The sequence below is a fragment of the Rhinoderma darwinii genome, chromosome 10 (genome assembly GCF_050947455.1).
Source record: "Rhinoderma darwinii isolate aRhiDar2 chromosome 10, aRhiDar2.hap1, whole genome shotgun sequence".
Lineage (NCBI taxonomy): Eukaryota > Metazoa > Chordata > Amphibia > Anura > Rhinodermatidae > Rhinoderma > Rhinoderma darwinii.
The window spans coordinates 37,333,122-37,356,918 of record NC_134696.1 but is presented as its reverse complement, the minus strand read 5'-3'; the positions used below and the strand labels follow the sequence as shown (position 1 = coordinate 37,356,918).

General features: G+C 39.3%; 1 protein-coding gene across 1 annotated transcript; it reads right to left on the bottom strand.

The window, feature by feature from the left end:
• Positions 1 to 859: 859 nt before the first annotated feature.
• On the bottom strand, positions 860 to 23,065 carry LOC142662592 (5-hydroxytryptamine receptor 3A-like). Its single transcript, XM_075840804.1, has 9 exons — positions 23,011 to 23,065; positions 21,912 to 22,060; positions 21,029 to 21,073; positions 19,081 to 19,190; positions 17,148 to 17,317; positions 14,481 to 14,632; positions 12,186 to 12,396; positions 5,680 to 5,910; positions 860 to 1,131 (listed from the first exon to the last, which is right to left on the bottom strand). Exons 1-9 carry the CDS (start codon positions 23,063 to 23,065, stop codon positions 863 to 865), a joined length of 1,392 nt encoding a protein of 463 aa, XP_075696919.1. The 3' UTR covers positions 860 to 862.
• Positions 23,066 to 23,797: the final 732 nt, after the last annotated feature.

Genomic DNA, 23,797 nt, shown 5'->3' with positions numbered 1-23,797 from the left:
TAACAAATAATTTTAGCATGCATTTATGAATAGAGAAATGGCAATCACATGGTTCACAATGCAAACATATGCAGGAAACCCTGTTTAACAGAAGATGTCCAGAAATGGAGATACTTATACTACTCTATGGATAACTAAAACTTTTTATAATTAAAACTTTTTAGACTTAATCAATATTAAAATGCTTTCCAAATGGTCATGGAATGATAATAATAATAAAAAAAATTCCGATGTAGCATTTCTATATACTCAATACATTTTAGAGGTTTTCCGAGGAAAGACTTGTTATATGTTAGATCAGGTGCATCTTGTGAGTATTTTGTGGGAAAAGAAAACTTTTTAATATAAGGGTACAGATAGTTCCATAGTTTAACATATATGTATTTACATATCACATAATATAGATCAATACATTTTCCCATGTTTAAGTACATTTTTAGAAAGAGTTAAGAGATTTAATGCCTTTAATATACAGTATAATATAACTACAGACTGCTGGGAGTTCAGAAAGATGACACTTCCTCTAATAAGATATACTTTTACATGTACTATTGATTTAACCCCTTATTGACCAGCCTATTTTAGACCTTAATGAGGGGTTAAATGAGCGGGATCGATACTGATATTGATCCCGGCAGCTCGAGCAGATAGCTTGAGCAGATTTGCTCCCATCCCTCAGCTACCTCCGGTAGATGAGAGCAGGGAGATTTACCTGCTTCCAGCGGTGTTTATTCATTCTGATGCAGCGCCGTAAAAAGGCTACTGCATCGAAATAAAGCCAGTTAGTAGCCGCCGTAAAAACATCTATGGGCGGTCACTAACAGGTTAAGCAATCATTTATAACATTGATCCACTTGAAATGTTATACAACTATGTGATATGACCAACATATTGCCAATGTAACAGTATAAGCCATCACAGTTATCGTATACAGCCAGAATAGAAATGTATCCAGTATATATCCAACAAGCAGCCATTCCTTGGTAGTTCGCTGATCATTTTGCTCTTCAATATAGTGACGGATGGCCACTATCTCATTGAAGATGCTTTCCAGAATCTGTGTACCTTCTTGAATAACTACAGCTGTTTGTCTGGATGATTCACTAATGTCAGTATATCTGGCCAGTTCATCTGTATTAACAAAATTGAAAGGTTACTTACTTTCCCAATTATAAAGAAAAAAATATACAAGAATGGAACATAACAAATGTCATTATTCATGAACATTTGTGAATTGAGAAATTCAATGGACAGGAAGTATCAATACAAAGTTGTAAGAGGACGGTCACTAACTAAGGGCTTATTCAGACGAACGTGGGGAAACTCAGACGTGAAAAACATCAGTTTTTGACGTCCGCGTTGCCCCCGTGCGGGTTCCGTTTTCACGGGTCCCCATAGACTTGATTCTATGGAGGGATCCATGACAACAGAAGAAAATAGGACATGTTTTATTTTTCAACGGACCCTTCACACAGTCCTTTGAAAGAACGGCTGTGTGAACGGCCCCATAGAAATACATGCGTCCGTGTGACGGCCGTTGTTTCAACAACCGTCACACAGACATATTCTACGTTAGTTTGAACAAGCCCTAAGGCACTGTTGACGATGGTACAGATGTAGAAAACTTTACCTTAACCATGATAACTTGCTGTAGCGTGATAACTTATCACTTAACACAACAAAGCCATTAAAAATCTATTCAAAGTTTCTTGCTACATTGTATTTAACGCGTTAAATGTCAAGTTAAGGATTGCTACATCTATATCAGTTTTTTTTTATTTTACAGGATCTATAATGGATATGACGAAACCATTATGATAATTTATTATCTATTATGTTCCATCAGAATTATTTTTTTAAAACTTTTATTGACTTATAGGGTGTCCATCAGGTTTCCGTCAGGTACTGGTTAGATAAGTGCAACATTCTTTGCTGTTCTGACCTTCAAAAAGCAGTGCAAACCTAGTGGAAAATAACTTAGGCTCTGCTAACACTAGTGTCATTGCATCTGCTTATCCCAGAGTTATAACAGATATGTAAGATTAATTTGCAAATTGATACAGACAAATTCTTACCGACCCTATTAACTTATAATGAGTTCTGTTGGGGGTTCTGATATTTTTTTACAGCAAGAATATCACTGCAGACTGCACTATTCCTGCCTTTACAGATACCAGAAACTCTGCTTAAAATGTCAGTATGAACAGAACTTGAGCAGTACCTGAGAACTGGTTAAAGTTTATCAGTCTTTTGATTTGGCATTTCCATCAATCATATTTGATTTTCTTGCATGCATCGGGTGTAGAAGGTTTTGAATTAATAGACTTTTACTGTGTCTCTGTTATAAAAGAGAAAACTCAAGGGGCAATGTAGTGCAATTCCAGGCTCACTGTTGGTTTTAGTTTTACATATAATTTTCTGATATTTTTCAGTGTGAGAATAATCAAATGGGATAATGGGACGGGAAGGGTAAAGGTGTCCCATTGTGTGCATATTCTAGCAGTTTTAATCTCCCTTTCATTTTTAAAGTTTTCACATACATCTTCTAGTCATAGGTTCATCTGATAATAATAAAAAAAATTTACAATTCATAAAAGTGCGTCCTTTCAGATGTTTCTTCTTCACCAAGGAGAATTTCTCTTTTGTTGGGGCATTTTATTGAAAATAGTCAAAAGTATGACTTTTGTAACTAAGGACGAATAAATTGTAAATTGTAAAGGGTCAGATAGCCAAGGTATGCTAAACAGCGATGAACGAATCTGTGAAAATTTGCAGCCATTTTATCAAAAGGCAAATTTCCTGTTATGGGGCCGTATGTATGTCAAAGCATATAAGACAATGGAGGCTAAAATGGTTAATATGGAACCACATTTCAGCCTCCTTGGTCTTACATGGAAATTTTTATTCCACAGACTCAGATTAAGTTTTCTCAAAGTGCCGGTTTTGTAAATTTCCTCAGATGATATAATTTTAAAATGTTATTATAACAATATATTGTAAAACGGATGTCATTTTTGTAAAGAATTCCATGTCTCACCTTTATTTATGCTGCAGTTATATCCCAGGGTGACAGCTAAATTGATTTCTATTGCATTCCAAGTAGGAGAAGTTAGTTACTTCCTGTCTCACTGATGTCACTAGTAACCTACAATTTGAGCATTTCTTGTATTTCAGTTTGTGCCTCAAAATATCATCCCTTTAGACCTGTGTTTCCCAACCAGGGTTCCACACAACCTGCTCAGGGGTTCCCCAGAACACAGCAGCAAGACCTGTCACTTTTACAGCAGAGAAAGCAAACTCATTTCAGTCTGCTTAAAGGAATTTTCCAGTTTCAGCAAATTATTCTTGCGTTTTGTATAATGAATAGTTATAACATTTTCCAATATACTTTCTGTATTGGTTTCTCATGGTTTACAAGATCTCTGCTTCTTGTTATTCATTAGGAACTTTCATTGTTTACTTCCAGTAGATAACAATTAGTCAATGGTCATGTGATGGACACACAGGTGCATGGCTCGTTACAGTTACAGTATGTGTATCCAAGATGTGTCTTGTAACGAGCCGTGCACCTGTGTGTTCATCACATGACCATGGACAGAATTTTATCCATTGGACGTAAACATTGAGTGTCTTCTGAATAACAACAAGCAAAGACCTTGAAAACTGTGAGTAATTAATACAGAAAGTATATTGGAAAACTGCAGAACTTTTAATTATACAAAAAAATAACATTCATTTTGCTGAAAGTGGAAAACCCCTTTAAAGATGCTTGGCAGAATAGTTAACAAGAATATCATTCTAGGCAAGAGTTATAGAATATTTTACCCCTTATTCGCCAAGCAACATTTTCTGCTTTGAAATTTAATTTTAAATACATAATAATTGAAAAAGGAAACTCTGACCTATTCTTCTGGTAATTGCTCCAACTATGCAAAGCAACAAAATTGAGCTAATTTGACAGTTTTTCAGATGCAACAATTGTTTGTCTTATACAACATGGTTATATTTATTACCCTGGATTAGGACAGGAGGGAGACTGGTACAGCTGCTGTGTGTGGCTCACATGATTATCTACAGATTTAAACCTCTTAGGCTTCGTTCACATCTGCGTCAGGGCTCCGTTCAGGGGTTCCATCGGAGCTTTCCATCAGGGGAACCCATGAACGGAACCCTGACTGAAACAAACGGAAACTATAGATTTTCGTTTGCATCAGCATTAATTTCAATGGTGACAGAACCGGTGTAAATGGTTTCCGTTTGTCTCCATGTGCAAAGGTTCCGACGGTATTGCTTCAGTCAAAACGACGGAATCCTTGCACAACGTTGACAAACGGAAATAATTTGCACCGGATCCGTTACCATTGAAATCAATGGTGATGCAAACGGAAACCTATCCGTTTTTTTCAGTGAGGGTTCCGTTCATGGGTTCCCATGACGGAAAGCTCAGACAGAACTCCTGAACGGAGCCCTGACGCAGATGTAAATAAAGCCTTAGGCCTGGTTCACATACGGCAAATTTGATGCAGATTTAGCATGTATTTTTCAAGCCAAAACCAGGAATGGCACCTAAATGGAAGAAATCTATAAAGGAAGGCCTTAAAGTGTCCCCTCACATGGATCCAATTGAATGGCTGAAAAAAATTAATGCAAAATCCGCATTAAATCTGCACCTTTTGAACAAGGCCATAAATTGAACTAAAATGTTTCTATTCAACAGTCAACAGATCTTTAAAATTATGAGGAATTTAATCTCAAAAACTATTAAAAAGTTGAATAAAGTTTCATTACACAATTATTGTCCAACTATAAAACTGAATAATCCCTTAAAAGTGGAGAGCCCCTTTAAATAACATTGACTATAAAGGAAGCAAATATTAAATCTAGCATTTCTATAATATATCTTGATTATATTTTAAGTTGTTTTCACTTACTTTTTACTACATTTGTACACTGTACATCCTCTTGGAAACCAATATCAAGCTGCTGTTAACTGAAATGCTATTATTATTATTATTATTATTATTATTATTATTATAATTTATATTATTATATTTCTCTATTTAGTACTTTGAATGTACATTGATGTACTGTAAATAGGATGTCAGTCTGTATGTTTATCATCTAATGCAATTGCTATATGTTCATGCATTATATCCATGCTTGGATGCGCATATGTCTATCCACAATAGGATCTGTTAACAGCAGCTAGCCTACTTGTGGACAGTTTTCGGGTAATCGATTGCATCAGATTTTTTTACACAACACTGACACCACTGGGACCCCTACCAACCACAAGAACAGGGTTTACCAAACCCCTTTTCTAAGTTACTGCTCGACCGCAGTGAGGAGGACTTTGAATGAAGCGGTGGTTGAGCATGCGCGCTGAGGCTCCATTAAAAATCTGCGGAAATGACAGAAGTAGCTGAGTACCGTGCTCTACTGTTTTCATCAGTGCCATAGCCATTGAATGGAGCAGCGGGTACATGCTTGACCACAGCTCCTTTCAACTCCTCCTCACTGCGGTGGAAGGGGTGAAGTGAGGAGGATCTGGGGGTTTGGGAACCCCATTCTCGCGATCGGTCGGGGGCCCAGCGGAGGGGCCCCCAGCGATCAGACAATTATAAAAAATTCTGTAATTAGGTAATAATAGTTCATTCTGGAAGTCCTCCTTTAACTTACCAGTACTAGTGTCCTTCATGTCTTGCAGTGTATCAGGAAACTTCTCCTTTGGCTTAACGTACCAGCTTTTGTCCTTCATGCAAACTAAGATGCTTAACTTGTCTAGAACCAGTATCTTCAACCATTCCGGTACCTTAGTCTGGATGTTTCTTTTACTGACAATTCGGATTATGAAAATACTTTCTGTCAAACTGATCACAAGTAAAGCCATGCAGACCAAGAAATAGGAATCTAAAGAAAACATAAAATCATAGACCACCATGTAAATAAACATCTAAATACTTACATGTATAATGTATATACTACATGCATTATATAACAACTTAGCTTGATTGACATGTTGTATTTCAATGTTTTGTTTAATAGACATCACTGAGATGTCAGTGAGAAATACCTTCAATTAACCTCTGGCCATCCATGATGGAAGACAAAAAAAGTATTTTACTCGTTGTCATCATAACCAAAAAATGTTTGGACTCATTGCGGACAACATTTCAGGTTCTAAATGACATGAATGTGTCAGGGATCATTACTATGTATATTGTCTGAAAAATATTATCCTCACATATATGTATATACATTTCAGTTCTTTGTGTAATATACTGATATATATAACAAGTTCTTTGTTCATGTCGGACACACCTATGGAAGACACCGCCCCCTGGAATGCAAAGAGGAGTGTGCAGAAGAATGTATAGGAAAAGTTACAGCTGGGGAGCGAATAGAATTTAAGCAAGTCACACATCTATAGGGAGGGGCATGTGTCTTCTCTGTGTGTGTTTCTTTGTTCTGAATAAAGTTCAGTTCCTCCTGGCTGACATTGAAGCTGTACCTCAGACATTTGTGTGGTGTACTTCTCTCCAGGCATGCCTTCAGCTTTCAATTTACAGAGGTGGTTATTCGGTGTGAAATACGGACCTGACATTTGGTGCCGAAACCCTGGATCTCACTCGAGGAAAAATCAAAATCCGGACAGTCGACAATCACAGGGTGAAACAGAGGACTCAAAGTTGCCCACTGAAGGAATTTGATCACCTCCGCAATAACACGGTAAGCGAATTGATTTTATAAATCTTCGTCTTATCTGTGTTAGTGGGCAGTCTTGTGGCGATCTGTAGAACCCTTTTGTTGATTTCCTGGATTATCTCAGGCGACAGAGGTGATATTTTCCGCTGTGAGGGTAAAAAAAACCTGTGAGACCTTAGTCGCGCCCGACTAACCATCCTCTGGGTAATTAGGGACGAAATAAGGATTATATAAGCGATCGGAGAGTTATCGACTGTGAAATTTTTATATTTCCAGCGTAGCCGGAGAATCGAAATAAGGATTATATAAGCGATCGGAGAGTTATCGACTGAAATTTAAATATTTCCAGCGTAGCCGGAGAATCGAAATAAAGCTTATATAAGCGATCGGAGAGTTATCGACTGTGAAATTTTAATATTTCCAGCGTAGCCGGAGAATCGAAATAAAGATTATATAAGCGACCGGAGAGTTATCGACTGAAATTTTAATATTTCCAGCGTAGCCGGAGAGTCTAAAATAAAATTATATTTCGGCGGGCCGGGGGCTGTAGACTGAGGAATTTTAATATTTCCTGCGAGGCCTGGGAGTCGTTGACCGAAAATTGTTATATAAATTACGTGTATAATATAGACTGTTAGGCATATGATTTAATGAAGCGAAGAGAAGAGGAAGTTAGGAATAAGAAAGGTATTGTATGTATTAGAAAACAGGAACAGCCGACGCCCGGTAATGGCTTCCGTACCTCATGTTGAGTGTGTCCTCATTGTTGGTGGGAAACCACCCCCCCTTCACAGCTGCGCACTGTGTTTCCAATGGGAGAGGCTGCCCCCCCCTGCCCCTGATGTGGCCACGCCCGGCCCAACCAAATCAGTATGAAATAATCACCTTGTTAATTTTGTCATTTGTAGTGTTTTTTTCTATTTACAGAAGTTCCAGTCTAGTTTACTGATGAAACAACACGTCATCATAATATAGAGATGGTGGCCGTCAGATTGTACGGTTACAAATTATATGTTTGATGTTTTGAGCGTAGATAATTCCTATACAATGGTGTGATGAATGATTGCAGATACGTATGTTGTTTTGCCGGCATTGAAAGTGTTAAGATTGTGAGAGAAGAAGTTGTGAGAAGCTGTGAGTTTGTGACCCCCTCCCTCCCCTCTAAAGTGTGCTGTGTTTGGGAGGAGGAGGAGGAGGGGGGCTGACTGGGTGCAGTCTGCAGGGCTGATGAGACAAAGGATTTCAATATGCACTGCATTTAGATATATATATATATATATATATATATATATATATCAGTAATGTGTACAAACCTAAATAAATTTCTTCTCTTTTGCGCATGCGCTGTTGTTTATAAAAGTTACGATATTATGTGTTCTGATGTGATCAGATTTCATGTGTTTTGATGTTAATTCAGATGTATTAAACTTTAGATACTGTGAGACACGGGGTTTTGAAAATGTATGTGCCCCCACCGTTCCCTATTTATATATACAGTTTATTGGTTTGCAGTAATTAATGTTATCAGAGATAATATTTTTTTTTGTTTTATTGAATAACTAACTACAATTGTTTTGTTTTTGATTTCACACATGAGTTATGTCATTGTAAAGATCAAATGTATTTTCGTCAGGAAAAAGTCATTTTTGTTTCAGGCTGTTGTACATTACAGGGGGTTAAATTAGTGTTATGTTGAGATGTAGTTTTGAACTCTGCTACATTACTCTCGCAGAGTCCATAAAGGGGGGAATGGTGAAGGGACTGATCAGGTACAATTTTGGTTTGTTTTGAGTTAATTAATTTGGTTTCAGAAGATCTAAAAATGTGTAAGAGACCCCAATGAGTAATCCAGATTAAATGTGTATGAGAGTAACCTACATTTTGAGGTTTGTGGAGATGGTTGTGTAAGAGACCATCCCCCTCCAGCAAATTTACACAGGAGGCAGAGGTGACGTCACTCACACGAGTCTTTATGGATTTAGATGAGGGAGAAGGCAAAACAAAAATTGTCTGGACATTGTTAATTTGATGTAAAGTTTTTAGGAATGTTTTATTTTTATTTGTTTTTGTATTAATCAAGTATTTGCAGAACCTGATAAAAGTGAGATTCTCAAAGTGCTCGTGATTATCAGATGAGTGTGGAGAAGTGTATAACATTTGGTTTTATTTTAGAGAATGAAGACGCCACCCCTTTGAGATGTTCTATCTATATGTGACATGGGTTTTTAATGTAAATTTGTAATAAAGAGATATTTTATTATACAGTATGTACAAGCCGGGATACGAGGCACCAGGTAAATCATCCAGAAACCACTCTCACCTTCTTGTTCATCTCAAGGAGCGGAGCTGGAGGTGCTCGCTGAGGCTGTAACCTGGCAGAAGGTAAGACGGCCGACATTTACACTGACTCTAGGTACGCTTTTGGCATCGTCCACAATTATGGGCCCATTGGTAGTAGGAACTTTATTGGATCATCGGGTAAGCCAATTGAGAGAGCGAGAGAAGACAGACCTGACAACAAGAGTATGTGCGGCCAGGTGTCAGTAAATTGGCTTGTCCCTGGATACAATAATGCCACCACTAGGTTTGTAGCAGCCGGCATGATGTGCGCACGGCATGACATAGGTAAAACAGCAAAGGTACCTGTGAAAAGTGCAGCCCGGCCAGATTACCCGTCCCAGCGACTGCAGAACATACAACTACCCGAGGTAGAAGTGTATGACAAAGTGCTCATGTGTGTAGACCTGTTCTCGGGGGGCCTGAAGCCCGGCCTGTATTTTCCCCACTACAGACGTTGTGTGTAAGCGACAGGGGAACAATGTTATCCCAAGTATTGAACTGGTGTTTGTACAATGATAAGATGTCAGCAGTTCTCTAGACATTGTCCCAAAGTTAGTTTGTTTAATAATTGTATTTAAGAAGTGTTGTGGGAATATTAAATACTGAGGTTAAGTTTTATGTAAAGTTCTGGACCAGCCTTAGCATTGGACTATTAGAGTCATGCGTCAGATAAAAGGTACAGAAGCGGAATATTCCCATTCGAAAACATTTTTATTTGTTTATTTTTATTTTTGCTGTGAAAGGGAAATTTTAGAGCAGAGAATTCTGTGCAGTGTATATATGTGTATGTATAGATATGTATATAAAGAAGAAGAATCAATTTGTAAGTTTTAGTTACTGACCAGTGTGAACGTTTGATGTAAAGATGCTATTTGTTAATGTTTTTCTTCAAATGAATTATTTGATTAAGATCAATTAATGTTTATACAATGAAAAAGCTTGTTCTCCACAGGAAGAGTCCAACTGGGAGCGGAAGGCGTGAGAACCAGATTCTAACAGAATGTGGACGGATAAAGGAAGGTGAACGGTGGCACCCAATTCACTCTTGATGGCACTTGTTTTGATGGTGTATGACCTCACATATGCCCCAAGACTGCAAGGATCGATTTGGTAAGATCTAATTGGTATGTCCCAGGTTTTACAGCTGTCGCTGCTAAATTCTGTTAGAGCTGTTTGATTTGCCTACAGAACAGTCCTGGCAGACCGGTGCCAACCTTATCATACCCGCCTCCCACGAAGAGAACCGACCTTGAGAGGCCTTCCCAGGTAGAACGAACCAGATTAGAGTAAGAAAAATAGGTTTAAGACGCTTGTCAGATAAACATGTGGAATCAGTGTATCTTTCTGTGAGGTGGAGATGTTCCAGGCAATCAGCTGAGATCGAGGTACAAATCCTGCTGAAAGAGTATCACCAAGTGCAAATACAATGTACCCAGTAATCACACATCTTCTAGGTGCCCTGTCCATTGTAACAGAGAAGTTTTTCCTTATATAAAGGTGTTTGATGTCATTTAAGGGCCTGACATTATTGTATGTACTTAGAACAACGTTTATAATGTATGCGGATGATGTTATCACCAGATTAGTATTTATTTTAACAATTGACAAGAGTTGGGGGTCCCCAGCAAGTGCCAGTAAATATGAACTAAAAGACTTTTAACACGATGAACTCCATCACTGAGATGCGGCAGGCACAGCCTGAGCCAGTACAACGCGTTTATCATGAACTGACGGCAGTGTCACAATTCTAAGCGGCCGCCCAGACAAGTAACTTGCCAGAGGAAGAGTACAGATGCGGAGGGTTTGATAGTCACAATACAACTCCACTAATCCGCCTACGTGGGATCTCACCCCAGGCTCACAACATGAGGTGCTATGTACAGCCTGATGACGTAAACTAAAGGAGACGGTGCCGGACAGATGAGAAGGACCAAACCAAGTCCTGATGACATCAGCAAAGTAAAGACCAAAGACCTGAGTGAATCCGTCAGCAGGATCAAGTGTTTTGATAATTAAGTGACCAGGAGGGGGTAATAATAACTCCCCCACTGGACACCAACGTAGTCTGACTCCACAATTGTGTGGGTTACCCTGAGGGTGACAGTCAGTGAAGAGCAGAAGACAGGAGAAGAAGAAGACGATGGTGTACAGGACTGGCAATGAACTGATGGGACCCGAGACCTGAGGGTGATAGCATGAGATTGGTGATAGCATTATGTTATTAGCTGAGGCCCTATTGTTTATAATGTCTGAGGTTTATAATTATAATGTGTGTAAATATGCCACGGTGCTGCAAATTACAATCTGAGGAGTTTTATGTGAAGGTGTGAGGTGAAGGTCACTGTGCTGCCCATGACCTGTCATATCTGCAGGGCTAAAGTCCCATTAGGACACTAAGTGACAGTGCGACAATTATTACTGTTAATAAAAATGTAGACCGGATTAATATATATATATATATATATTACAACCAGCAGTGGTTTGTAGATTATATCAAGACAACCATCCTGTATCCAGAGGAGAATAGGGAAAGTTAGGACCACTCCGACACCTTGGAAGTCCAGGTACAAAGGGGGGTTACTCATCAGGAGTAGCTCGTCTCAAGCTGGTGAAGAAATCCAAAACCCCTACCCGCCTGGTTCGAGTGGTCAGTGGTAGGTTGCTAGGCAAGACTCAGGGATAGAGTAATAATATTTTTAGGGGGGACTGTCAGGGATCATTACTATGTATATTGTCTGAAAAATATTATCCTCACATATATGTATATAAATTTCAGTTCTTTGTGTAATATACTGATATATATAACAAGTTCTTTGTTCATGTCGGACACACCTATGGAAGACACCGCCCCCTGGAATGCAAAGAGGAGTGTGCAGAAGAATGTATAGGAAAAGTTACAGCTGGGGAGCGAATAGAATTTAAGCAAGTCACACATCTATAGGGAGGGGCATGTGTCTTCTCTGTGTGTGTTTCTTTGTTCTGAATAAAGTTCAGTTCCTCCTGGCTGACATTGAAGCTGTACCTCAGACATTTGTGTGGTGTACTTCTCTCCAGGCATGCCTTCAGCTTTCAATTTACAGAGGTGGTTATTCGGTGTGAAATACGGACCTGACAAATGCATATTTTATATATGATCATACCAATTATAGGAGTACTGTGAGCTGAAGCAGGCAAGGTTTCCGTGACTATGATGAGAAAGACCGAGTAACCCAGAAGGAGCGTGATCTTGAATGAAATCCTCTCCCCACTGTCATTAGGGAGGTAGAACCCAATAATGTCCAAAACCATGAGAAACACGCTGGGTATAATCAGGTTTACAACATAGTACAGTGGATGTCTCCGAAAGACGATCTGTGTTAAAACGAAAATTGCCAATTATTGTCCGATATATTCATAATATAACGTTTTATAACACGGCTCTTTAATCCGCAGCATGTCACTTTGCTCTGTGGAATCCTCACACTTTTGTTGCGGTTTTCCCCATTGAATTCAACGGGGAGGTAAAAGAAAGATCACAAATCTGAAAAAAACAACTTTTTTTGTTTAAATTTATTTAAAAAGTCTATACTTCCCCCTATGCCGTTGTCATAGTGACAGCTCCTTTTCTTACTGGCTGTTCTCCGTGCACTCCAGCCTCCTGGGGTGACATTCTATCCCATGTGACTGCTGCAGTCTATCAAAGGTGGCAGCGGTCACATGGGCTATAAGGTCATCACATAAGACCGGGCTGCATGGAGAACAGAGGACTGTGTCACTATGGAGGTAAGTATTAGCTTTTTTTTTTTTTTTTTAACCTCTGTTTTCCGCAGCAGCGATTCAGGGTGAAAATCTGCACCACAATTTGGTGCAGAATTCCGTGCGGGCTCTTGGTTGTATATGCTCAGTACTTTTACGCAGCGTTCCAACCTGTGGGAACATGCCCTAAGGATGTCTAGGGGTAAGTTCCCTGGATGTCAGTGATCTATTGGCTCTGCATGGGATGAATGGCTGATCTGGTGGATACTATATAGATTTTTTTTGGACCAGTCTATTATTCAACTTTACCACCAGTCAATATTAATGCATTATTCTATCTTGGCTGTAATATGTCATAGGAGTTTATTGTAGTGTTTGAGATTTACAGATAGTGTATTATAGTATTCTTTTACCTGCTATGTAAACATCTATCACTCATGTAATAGTATGTGTATACATTGTTATACTCGTGCACTGTGTCATTTAAATGTGATACGATGCTCTGCATGTGATCCACTGTAGCATGACATCACTGAACTATATTATGATACCCTGAAGGCTACTTGTCCTGTACTGTGTGAGTTAGGTGCCTTGGAGTAGCGTTCTCTAGTGCATTGGCTATGTCATCTTCAGCCCTTTTCTGAGTCCATTGACTTTTTGAGATTATATGTATTTATAAAAAAAATGTACGTTACATTTTTGCATATTATGGGCAATTTGATTCCTTATGTTTGTTTTTGGCTGGTTAGATTCTAAGAGGAGCCCCAAAATTCTAGTGAGGTTCATTTGTCGGTTATATATCTTCAGGGGTTGTCTTGTTTAGAAAATACCCTGTTAGATTTTTAGTTAATAGAAGGGTGTCCCCTGTTCAGGGCCCTCATCTATTAGCCATAGTGGAGAGCAGCTGACTGCTGGAGACCACAGGCTGGTATCAGCTTAACATCAGGTGGTCCTTGTAACAAAGAGGCATTGTAAATGTAAAATCCCTTTAAGGCTATGTTCACACAGGGTGGATACGCTGTGTAAAAGTATACAGTACAAAAGTATACACCCTGGACCCCACAGGGAATTCCATCCAAAAAAAAACGCACCAAATTTTGGTGCAGTTTTTTGGCCGGAATGTCCATTGCAGAAAGCAACGGTAAAAAAAAACCTTGTACTTACGTATCTTGGCGACGCGTCCCTCTGTGCAGTCCGGCCTCCAGGGATGACGCTGCAGCCCATGTGACTGCTGCAGCCTCTGATTGTAGCAGTCACATGGGAAGAAACGTCGTCCCAGGAGGCCGGCCTGGACAGAAAAGTATAAGCTCTTTTTTTTGCTGCAGAATCACAACTTTTCCGCCACAAAAATCATAACATCTGCGATTTGTTGCGGGTTTTACCTTCCGATTGAATTCAATGGGGAAAACCCACAACAGAAAACCAGCGATTCCGCAGCATAAATTGACATGCTGCGGATTAAAAAACTGCACCTCAGCGTATGGGTGACATTTGTTCAAATCTTATCCACTCTGCTGCTACTGTATTACACTGCAGATTTTCTGCAATGAAATACGTTGTGGAAAACCCTCACTATTTACACTACGTGTGAACATACCCTAGAAGTTTGTTCAGACACTGCAGATTTGTTGAGGATTTTCGGTGCAGAATACAATATAACATTATGACTATACCAAAATACTTCTACTGAGTTAACTCACATGAAATATTAGCACTGCAAAATCCTCTTCTTCATCGGTCTCTAGTCTGTAACTGGAATGTATATTCACAAGTTCCCATTCTCCATGATCGTGAAACTTATGCAGATCCTGCTTTATATCTTTTTTCCACAAGGACATATTTATATGTTCAACTGGTAACCGAACAGACATGAACAAGAAAAGTTAACAATAATCTAATGCTACTAAATCAGATCCGTCATTGTGATATTTACAGAAAGAAAATTGACTTACTTTTTACAGTAAATTTGAGATGCCTCCAAATATTTGGGAATAGAAACACAAACCACAGCATATTTTTAAGAGCTAATTTTAACCCTAAATCAGTGCCAGCCACAAGGCCCCAATAATAGCCAGAGTCAGTGCTTCCCTAACATTGCCAGCCTTAGTCAGTGCCTACATACCATTGCTAGCCCTAATGAGTGCCTTCATACCATTGCTAGCCTTAGTCAGGGCCTCCATAACGCTGCCAGCCTTTTGAAAGCCCCTTTATAACATTGCCAGTCTTAGACAGTGCCTCCATTATATTGCTAGCCTTAGTCAGTGCCTTCATACCATTGCTAGCCTTAGTCAGTGCCTCCATAACGTTGCCAGCCTTTCAAAAAAGCCCTTATAACATTGCCAGTCTTAGACAGTGCCTACATAACATTGCTAGCCTTAGTCAGTGCCTCTGTAATATTTCTTGCCTTAGAAAGTGCCTTTCACAACATTTTCAGCCTTAGACAGTGTATCCATGACATTACCAGCTATAGAGTAGAATACCATTATCTCCTCTTCCTTTCTGCATGGCTCTGTTCTCTACTAGCAAGAAGTTACACTTGAGCGAATGCCATCTCCTAGCTGGCCTGGATTTCACTCTGCGGGGCATAGCAAGTTAGAGGCCCATGTCGTGCACCGTATCTTGCCCCCTCCCCCAGATCAGACAGAGTAAGCACTGCAAAGAGGACGATTGAGGGAGTGGGGGGGGTGGGGCAATTAACATATTAACAAAAAACAAAACAATAATGCTCTGCTTTTACATTTCTTTGTACAACCAATTCGACTTTAACGCTTTAAGTGTTGGGGTACGAATATTGCTTGCTTTTATTGCACTGGTGAGGGAATGGTGCCTGTCACACAGAAATCAACTTTCCGTGTGACAAGCGCCCACTATAACCAATCAGCTCTTCCCTGTAGGAAAGATTCACGTGCATTGAATCAAGTGGCAAAATATAATAATAAATAAGAGAGGCGAGGGATGGAGCCGGGAGAGGAGCCACAGGAGCTCGCTAACCCAGCGGGCCCTTCATTGAGAACTACACATGTGTGACGAGAAATGGAAGGAGGGACTTAGGGTGGGAGGTGCATTCTGAAACCCCTACATTGGGAACCAAGAGTGCTTGTACTGTCCCGGCATAGATAGAAATGCCTGATCATCTGGGAACTTTTCTGTTACAAAACAAGCACATCTAACTTATACAATATTCATTAACCAGATAGTTGCTAGAAAACAGCAAGAGCAAGTCCATATTATTATTTAAATCTGTAGTATAGCCCTTTCGGAAAGCTTACTTTACCCTGTCATATTGTGGGGTAGTTCAGGGTCTTGTCATTGTCCATGTCCTTACCTCTACATATGTGTTCACCTTTACATTTGCTTGAATTTGGTTCAGGACTTCAATTTATCATGAAACCGGTTCAATACAATATCGCGACATGCTAGCAAAAGCCTTGACAGGCTGCAATTCATATCACAACCACTGGGTGGCCACTACATTTCATGAAAGAGTATAAAAAAATCCTGTTTTTTTTCAAGGCTAATCATCTTGCGCTCCACATCTTAGAATATGCTATAAGAGATAAGAGGAAGGTAATGAAGAAAAGTATTGCAAAGCCCCAAGTCATGACTAAGGTACAGCCAAGGAATGAAACAATTATGGCATTCTAGGTCTGATTTAGTAAAACTGGAACTGAATTCTCTTACAGACATACATATGAATAAGGTATGAGAGGACCAAAACATCTCACTTAATCCTGATATTTACCTAATTTAGTTACTTTAGAAGTGATTATGCATTGGCATATTTACTGCATAAACGTGGGGTGTGAATTATATGACCGCCTGTACTATAACCCAGAGCTGTATTCACAATTCTGAAAACTGAAATCTCCTAGAACTCCTTGCTGGTAGGCTACACGCTGTAAGGGTATGTGCACACACACTAATTACGTCCGTAATTGACGGACGTATTTCGGCCGCAAGTCCCGGACCGAACACAGTGCAAGGAGCCGGGCTCCTAGCATCATACTTATGTACGATGCTAGGAGTCCCTGCCTCGCTGCAGGACAACTGTCCCGTAGTGTAATCATGTTTACAGTACGGGACAGTTGTCCTGCAGCGAGGCAGGGACTTCTAGCATCGTACATAAGTATGATGCTAGGAGCCCGGCTCCTTGCACTGTGTTCGGTCCGGGACTTGCGGCCGAAATACGTCCGTCAATTACGGACGTAATTAGTGTGTGTGCACATACCCTTACACGCTGTAACTCAGGATTTGTACAAGATTTGTACAAGTGAAGTAATATAATATTTTTTATAGAGCAACTCAACTTTTTTATATAGGTTATAACTGGTGGTGTAAATATGCTTTAAGGAAAGTGTATGACTTACTTGTGTGTAGTTGGCTGCGAAAGCTAAAAGTACAGTTGTGAACATCAAAAGGGAAGAAGTAGATGTGGAACATGCACATGGTAGATAGTCTATTTGGTTTTTGGTATTTTACCAGTCCTGTGTTATTAATGTACACATAACTTTGTGTTAAGGCTTTTCCCAGATCCACACTGTGGGAACACAAACAGTATTAGTGTACACAATTCAATGCTTACATGATGAATATTGGATAGTTCTCAGTTCTTTACACAGATTTGTCCACATGGAATTACTGTTTGGTAGGACGACAATGAAGGAACGACGTTTGGTGTGTAGAGTAGCTAAAACAGGCCGGGTTCATAATTGGTTGTATTGTTTGTGCGCTGTCCGTTATTTTTGAGAAAAGATGTGTAGGAATGGCAAACAGAATCTTGAAGGCACAGACACACCAATCGCACGGTCTGTTTAAATTTCTACCACCAGTCAGGAGATATCGGGTGATTAAAGAAGTTCTCCAGGCTGGGGGCTGTTTTTGTTACAGATGATCTATCCACAGGATAGGTCATCAATATATGATCGGTGGGGGTTGGACACCCGGACCCCCCCCCCCCACACTGATCAGCTGTTTCGGCTGCATCCGGGCGTCGGAAGCTATGCAGGGTTGGTGCGGAAGCAGATGGCTCCGACCACTGTATAGCGGCCGTGCTGGGTTACTGCAGCTCTGCTCCTATTCCCTTGAATAGGTGCAGAGCTGCAGTTCTGCAGCACTGCCGCTATACTGTGACCGGAGCCTTTTGCTTCCGGCACCCACCCCTGCATAGCTTCAGGCGCCCAGAGGAAACTGGAACAGCTGATCGGTGCGGGGTCCGGGTGTCGAACCCCCACCAATCATATACTAATGACCTATCCACAGGATAGGTCATCAGTATAAAAAAACAGCCCCCAGCCTGGACATCCCCTTTAAGGCACGTACTTGTAGGTATAGAGAAAGTATTTATCCAACTGCAGAGCGTCGTTTAAATATGTCTATGTGATTGTATGTATGATATGTTGCTGTATATGCGCTAATCACATAGCGTTTTTACCTTTTTCCACATGAGAATTGCTGTCTATGAAATTTTCATACTTGACAATAAAGTATTATTCTATTCTATTCTTAAAGTTGACATGATCCTACATAGATCGTGTTGGATCTCAATGCAGGGAAATATTTTGCAGTTAGATTCCTAAATGTGTAGCCATTACACAAAATAGTGTATTCAAATAAATATTCCTATTAATTTAGACGTGAACCATCTACTTCACTTCACAGAGCAGCCTTCTCTTACTGTAGAGATGTTTTGTATTATTTTGGCAAATGTACAGCACAGTCCTCTCTTGCATTTCACCAATTCCAGTTTGGAGCAAGGGTCATAATTTCATTTAGCCTCTGGTAACAAAAAGGCTAGAAGCACCCCTGCATTCAAATTATGTGCGTAGTGTAGCACACGCCATGTTTCTAGGGGGTACTCACTGGTGCAGCACAGTACGATTATATCCTTTGATGTACATTGATGTCATTTTTTGGAGTAAGGGGTACTGGGTTTAGGAATGTTGAGAAACAACGATTCAGTAAATATCATCATGCCCACGTATACAATGAATTATATTTTTCACTTTGATAATATATCAGAATTTAGATCCTACACAGGTAAAAATATTTGCTGAATTTACATTTTATAAGGTCTGTTCTTGAAAAAGGCAGGGGTCCCAAAAGTCAGACTTCCACCGATCATAATGTTATGGCATATACCAGCAATTTTGGCAAAAATAGTCTGAAAGTTTTGATAAACAATATCTATATCTTACTTGAGAAACTTTTCAAGGATTGTTGAAATACAGCCTTCAATTAAGAATACCTTACCTTTCAGAAATATTTTTTACACTGTAGCAGACTTGTTATAACTGTACTCACAATTCACTGATCATTATATCCGGGATCCATATGTCCTCACTAGGCATGGAAATAATAGTCATATTCTCAAAGTCCATTGGATTCCATTGTAGAAATTCATCTCTCCAGTACTGAAAAGAACACGAAAAAAGTGTACATAAAAAGGCAGTACACAGAGTATAATATGTTTTACAACAGTTTGTTTTCATTATTTAACAATCTAAAGTTGCTGCCATCACCAGTTTCACATGGCCAGATGGATCTTACAAATATTCCCATTTCCTAAGATCTGGCAACGAGGTCCCTTTGGCATTTCTCCAGCTTTACACAGATGTAAACAATGTTGCTTAACTAGCTCTGCAGGTCCTTCAGTTCCTCTGACATATAAAAGGACCACATACAGTACAATAAATTGCCTATTATTTAGGTGGACCTGCTACAGATTTTGGATTGGGTCCCAGAAGCTTAAAGTTACGCCCGTGAAGGGAAGGCAACACTGTCAGGGTAAGTCCAAACGGAGCTGCACAATGATCGGCGTGGTTGTCAACTAGCTTGTTAATGGTCGCGCGTTATTGCAGTTAAAACTGCCCTTTACCTGAAAAATTGTGTGGGGGTGTATTAATTAATAACCACTCAATTTTGCAGGGATAGGGCCGTTTTACGCCCATTAACAGGCTAGTTGATAGCCATGCTGAACAGAACATTGTGCCGGCATGGTTGTTGGTCGTGTTGCGACTGGGTCAGGGCCACTCCGTTAAAAAGTTCACGGGGACTTTTTGGCTCCCTAAGTTTTTAAGTAAGATATACAGTAATGCTTCGCTCACGTTTGCGTTGGAGGCTCGTGCTATTTTGTCCGGTAAAATGATGGACACCATGTTAGAAACCCAATGGAACCCATTAAAGTCAATGGGTTCCGTTGGGTGCTGATGGTGTCTGTCATGCAACAAATCCGACTCTTTCTGTATTTTCATTGTTCTGCTCCTATGATGAAGCAGATCAACGGAAACGCAGACGCAGATGTATCGAAACTTAATATAAATTGGCAGCAAATTGACTCTAAAAATGACACTCTTCTATTTTTCATGGACCCCTAATGCTTCTTCTTTCAATAGCAGTTGGATGGTCTACTATATCTTCATTATGCCATTGGAAGGAACTACTATTTTACAAGTCCAAGAGAATATGTTTTGCTACAAATGGATCATTGTATTAGACATTAGTGCCTGAGCAGACGGAAACTATATGAATGAAGACCTGATCGTACAGCTGACAATTGAGTGTATTATAGTTATTGGTTACCACTTGATGAAAGTTAAGCCCATAAAAGATAATTCCAGACTGGTCAGACTGGGAACTGGCTTATTTATGATGTTCTTTGTTGGGAACACTAGCAGTTAAACCCAAAAAATGCCTACCTCAATGATCGCTACTTTACCTTAACATCTCAAATTCTGATAGCTTTCTGGAAAGCATAACTTGAAGCTCCTATGAATATGGCATAAATGTCATTTGCCGGAAACCTTTTTAAGGTTAGGGTAGTTTACACAGAGTTGTAGGTTCTGATTTTGATGCGGAAACCACGTTGCAATCAGCACCAAGAAACGCCCCAAATTTTCCCTTCCCTCATTATCCTGGGCGGCTTTAGGCCGCTTACAGAAAAAAAAAGCAGCATGTGAATTTTTTTAGCTATTTTTGGCTTTGACCTTCCATTGAAATCAATGGGAGGAAGAAAAAAAACGTTTCAAGCATTTTTTTAAACCGCGGCAAAAAACACTGCAGAAAACGTGGGGTAAAAAAGCAACTAAAAAAGGCTGGCATTTCAAAATCTGCCTCAAAATTCCTGAAGAAATTTTGAGGCAGATTTTTTCTGCCTGACTAAAAATGCTGTGTAAACTACCCCTAATGCATTCCAATATTCAGTAAACCATCAGAAAAAATTGTTACTAAAGATCTTTGGCAATTTTCTTACCCGATTGTACAAAAAGTATGTTGTCAGCAACTGATTTTTCTCATCCTAAAAATAGAAACATATTGAAAATTTTAATAAAATATAATATTTTTAGCAAAGTGACATAGTTGGAGTGTGGCATAAATGATGCCCAAATATACAAGAATCATGGTTCTAGCTAAATATAGAACAGGAAGATGGTGATATAACTCGCAGTTATCATGGAGCAGTTCCATATTACTCAGGACTTCATATTTAATGTCCTGTATTAGATTCAGTTGGGAAAATATCTAGAAGATCTCTGGGAAATATCAATGAGGCAGGTTTTAGATAGCTGTAAAATAGAACTATAGTGATCCAAGTTCGGTTCAGTAGAACTACATGCGCCATGGAAATAGTACGTGCTCGGCTGTTTCCGGAAAACTCGGACACCTCGTCAGCCAGTGGCCAGACCCCAGTAACAGAGGCAGAAGGTAGGAGGAAGGTCAGGGGGCCCCAGTTTTGAGATAACTGTGGGTCCCAGGGGGACACGCATCTTTTGGACACATGGCATATTCTATGAATATGCCATAAATGTCTGTGATTGAAATCCCTAGTGGACAATTTGGCATCAAGGAAGTTCCAGGTGACCCACAATAAGCTAATTTATTAGGGAAAAGTTACAATTCATACAACATTATATTGTTAAAGGTCAGTTACAATATATAGTATTTTGCACTATTATTAGTATTAGGCTCTGTGCACAATGGCACCATGGCCCCTGTTTTCATAGAATCCATGACTGGTTGATGGATCTGTTATAATTTGATCCATTTGACAGATTTGTCATGATCTATTAGGATCCCTTTTTGATATGAATACACTAATAATATCTATTGGGTAACAGTAAAACATCTATACTTACCACTGAGAGAATAGCATAAATACTTATATCTATATAAACATTGGTGACATTTCTCCAGTTCTGAACAGGTCTCACTCTGGCTTCATACCCATTCAAGAGGGAGTGTAACAGACGCACTTCAGTTGAATTTGATTTTGATCCTTGAGTTCCTTAATCAAAAACAGGAAAATATGATATATTATACATTTTACTTAGACAAATACAACAATTGTGCCAATGTTTTCATGTATGTATAAGATTCGTATGTAATCCGTATTAGTCAATATCCTTAATTATGATAAGATTTGCATAACAGAAATCATCAATTCTTATTTTTACACTGAACATGGCATTTTTAAAAGGCTGGTAAAAAATGATATAAAATGCTAATGACATAAAAATGTGTTGTCCAGAATTAGGAAAAAAGGCTTTGCTTTTTACCCTGAAATAGCGCCATACTTGTTCCTTGGCTGTGTCTGATATTGTATGTCAGTCCCATTTAAGTGAACACAGCAGCGATATCAGGCCCAGTCCATGGGCAGACATGGTGATGTTTCTCCGAAAAAAAATCAAAATCCTTTTTTAATACTTTTCCATTCAAAGTATTGTCCGAGGCATCCAAATAATCTTATGTTAATTGTCAAACGATCTATCACTTGGTAACGTAAAATACTCAGATGCATCTGTCAGGTACTCACGAGCCACAGACTAAAAAATGTAGTAACAGTAAAGGCTGACAAAGTAACAATATCAGTCTGTTGCTAAAGAGCATCTAAAAAATTTACGTCATGTGGTGAATCTGAGAGAAATGTTTCCTATCAGCGTATCATTCATAGTTATGTCAAATATATTTTTCAAGTTATTGCCAATGTTTGTTCCAAGCCCTAGGTTTGGAGAAGAATTACTCAAGATCTGCAATCTAAAAAATTAAATGGAGTAGATTTATCACAACTAGTGGGAGACTAAAAAGGGAGTAGTTGCTCATAGCAACCAATCAGATTGCTCTTTTGACTTTTAAAGGGGCCTCTGAAAAATTGGGATCTGGAACCTTATTGGTTGCACCAGTTTTGGTCAATCTCTGCGAATGAGTCTATTATGAGAGAAACTTCAATGCACTCACCTGAACAGAGAAGAATGAGGAAGAAGATGTTTTTCTGGATCCAGTTTACAGACATCAAATTTAATCTTTCAAAATCCATCTTTGTTTCTTCTATTAATTATATCCAATACAATAAACTTTTAGTATGAGCTAAAATTCCTATTCTCATATAAAATATAAATGTTGTGCTCTACCTATCAGCCATATAAATCTAAAGGGCACAAAAAATATATGTTGTAAATCTCATGTCTCAGTCAGTTAGAGAAGACGTTGTATCCTGAACCGAGAGACAATGAGTATTGTCATTTTGGTGTTTTCAGCCCTCCTACCACTTTTAAGATGGTACTGATGTTCTCCAATCCTCTTTGAGATTTAGACCTAGTATTTAAGTAGATATTGCTGTGTGAAGTAATGGATTCTAGACCATTAGCCAATTTGTGGTTAATTTTCTACTATTTTTCTGAGCACTTGGAGTGCATAGACTTACTAATCAAAGGAATAGTAACATGGGTTTATATTCGACCGGGGATTACTGGGAGATTAGATTTTAAAAGCATAAAACCATTCAATGTGGATTGTATAACAGCACAGAACATATAAAGCAATCGGAAGTACGGTATCAGTCAATAACGAACTTGTATAACCAGCGGCGTAACAGGGAAAGACTGGGCCCCATAGCAAGCTCTTGACTGGGGCCCCCCCCAGGTGCCACACGCAGCCCCCTTTATAGATAGTGTCCCCTGTAGATTGTGCCATACAGCCCCCCTGTAGACAGTGCTATACAGCCCCGTCTGTAGACAGTGTCACA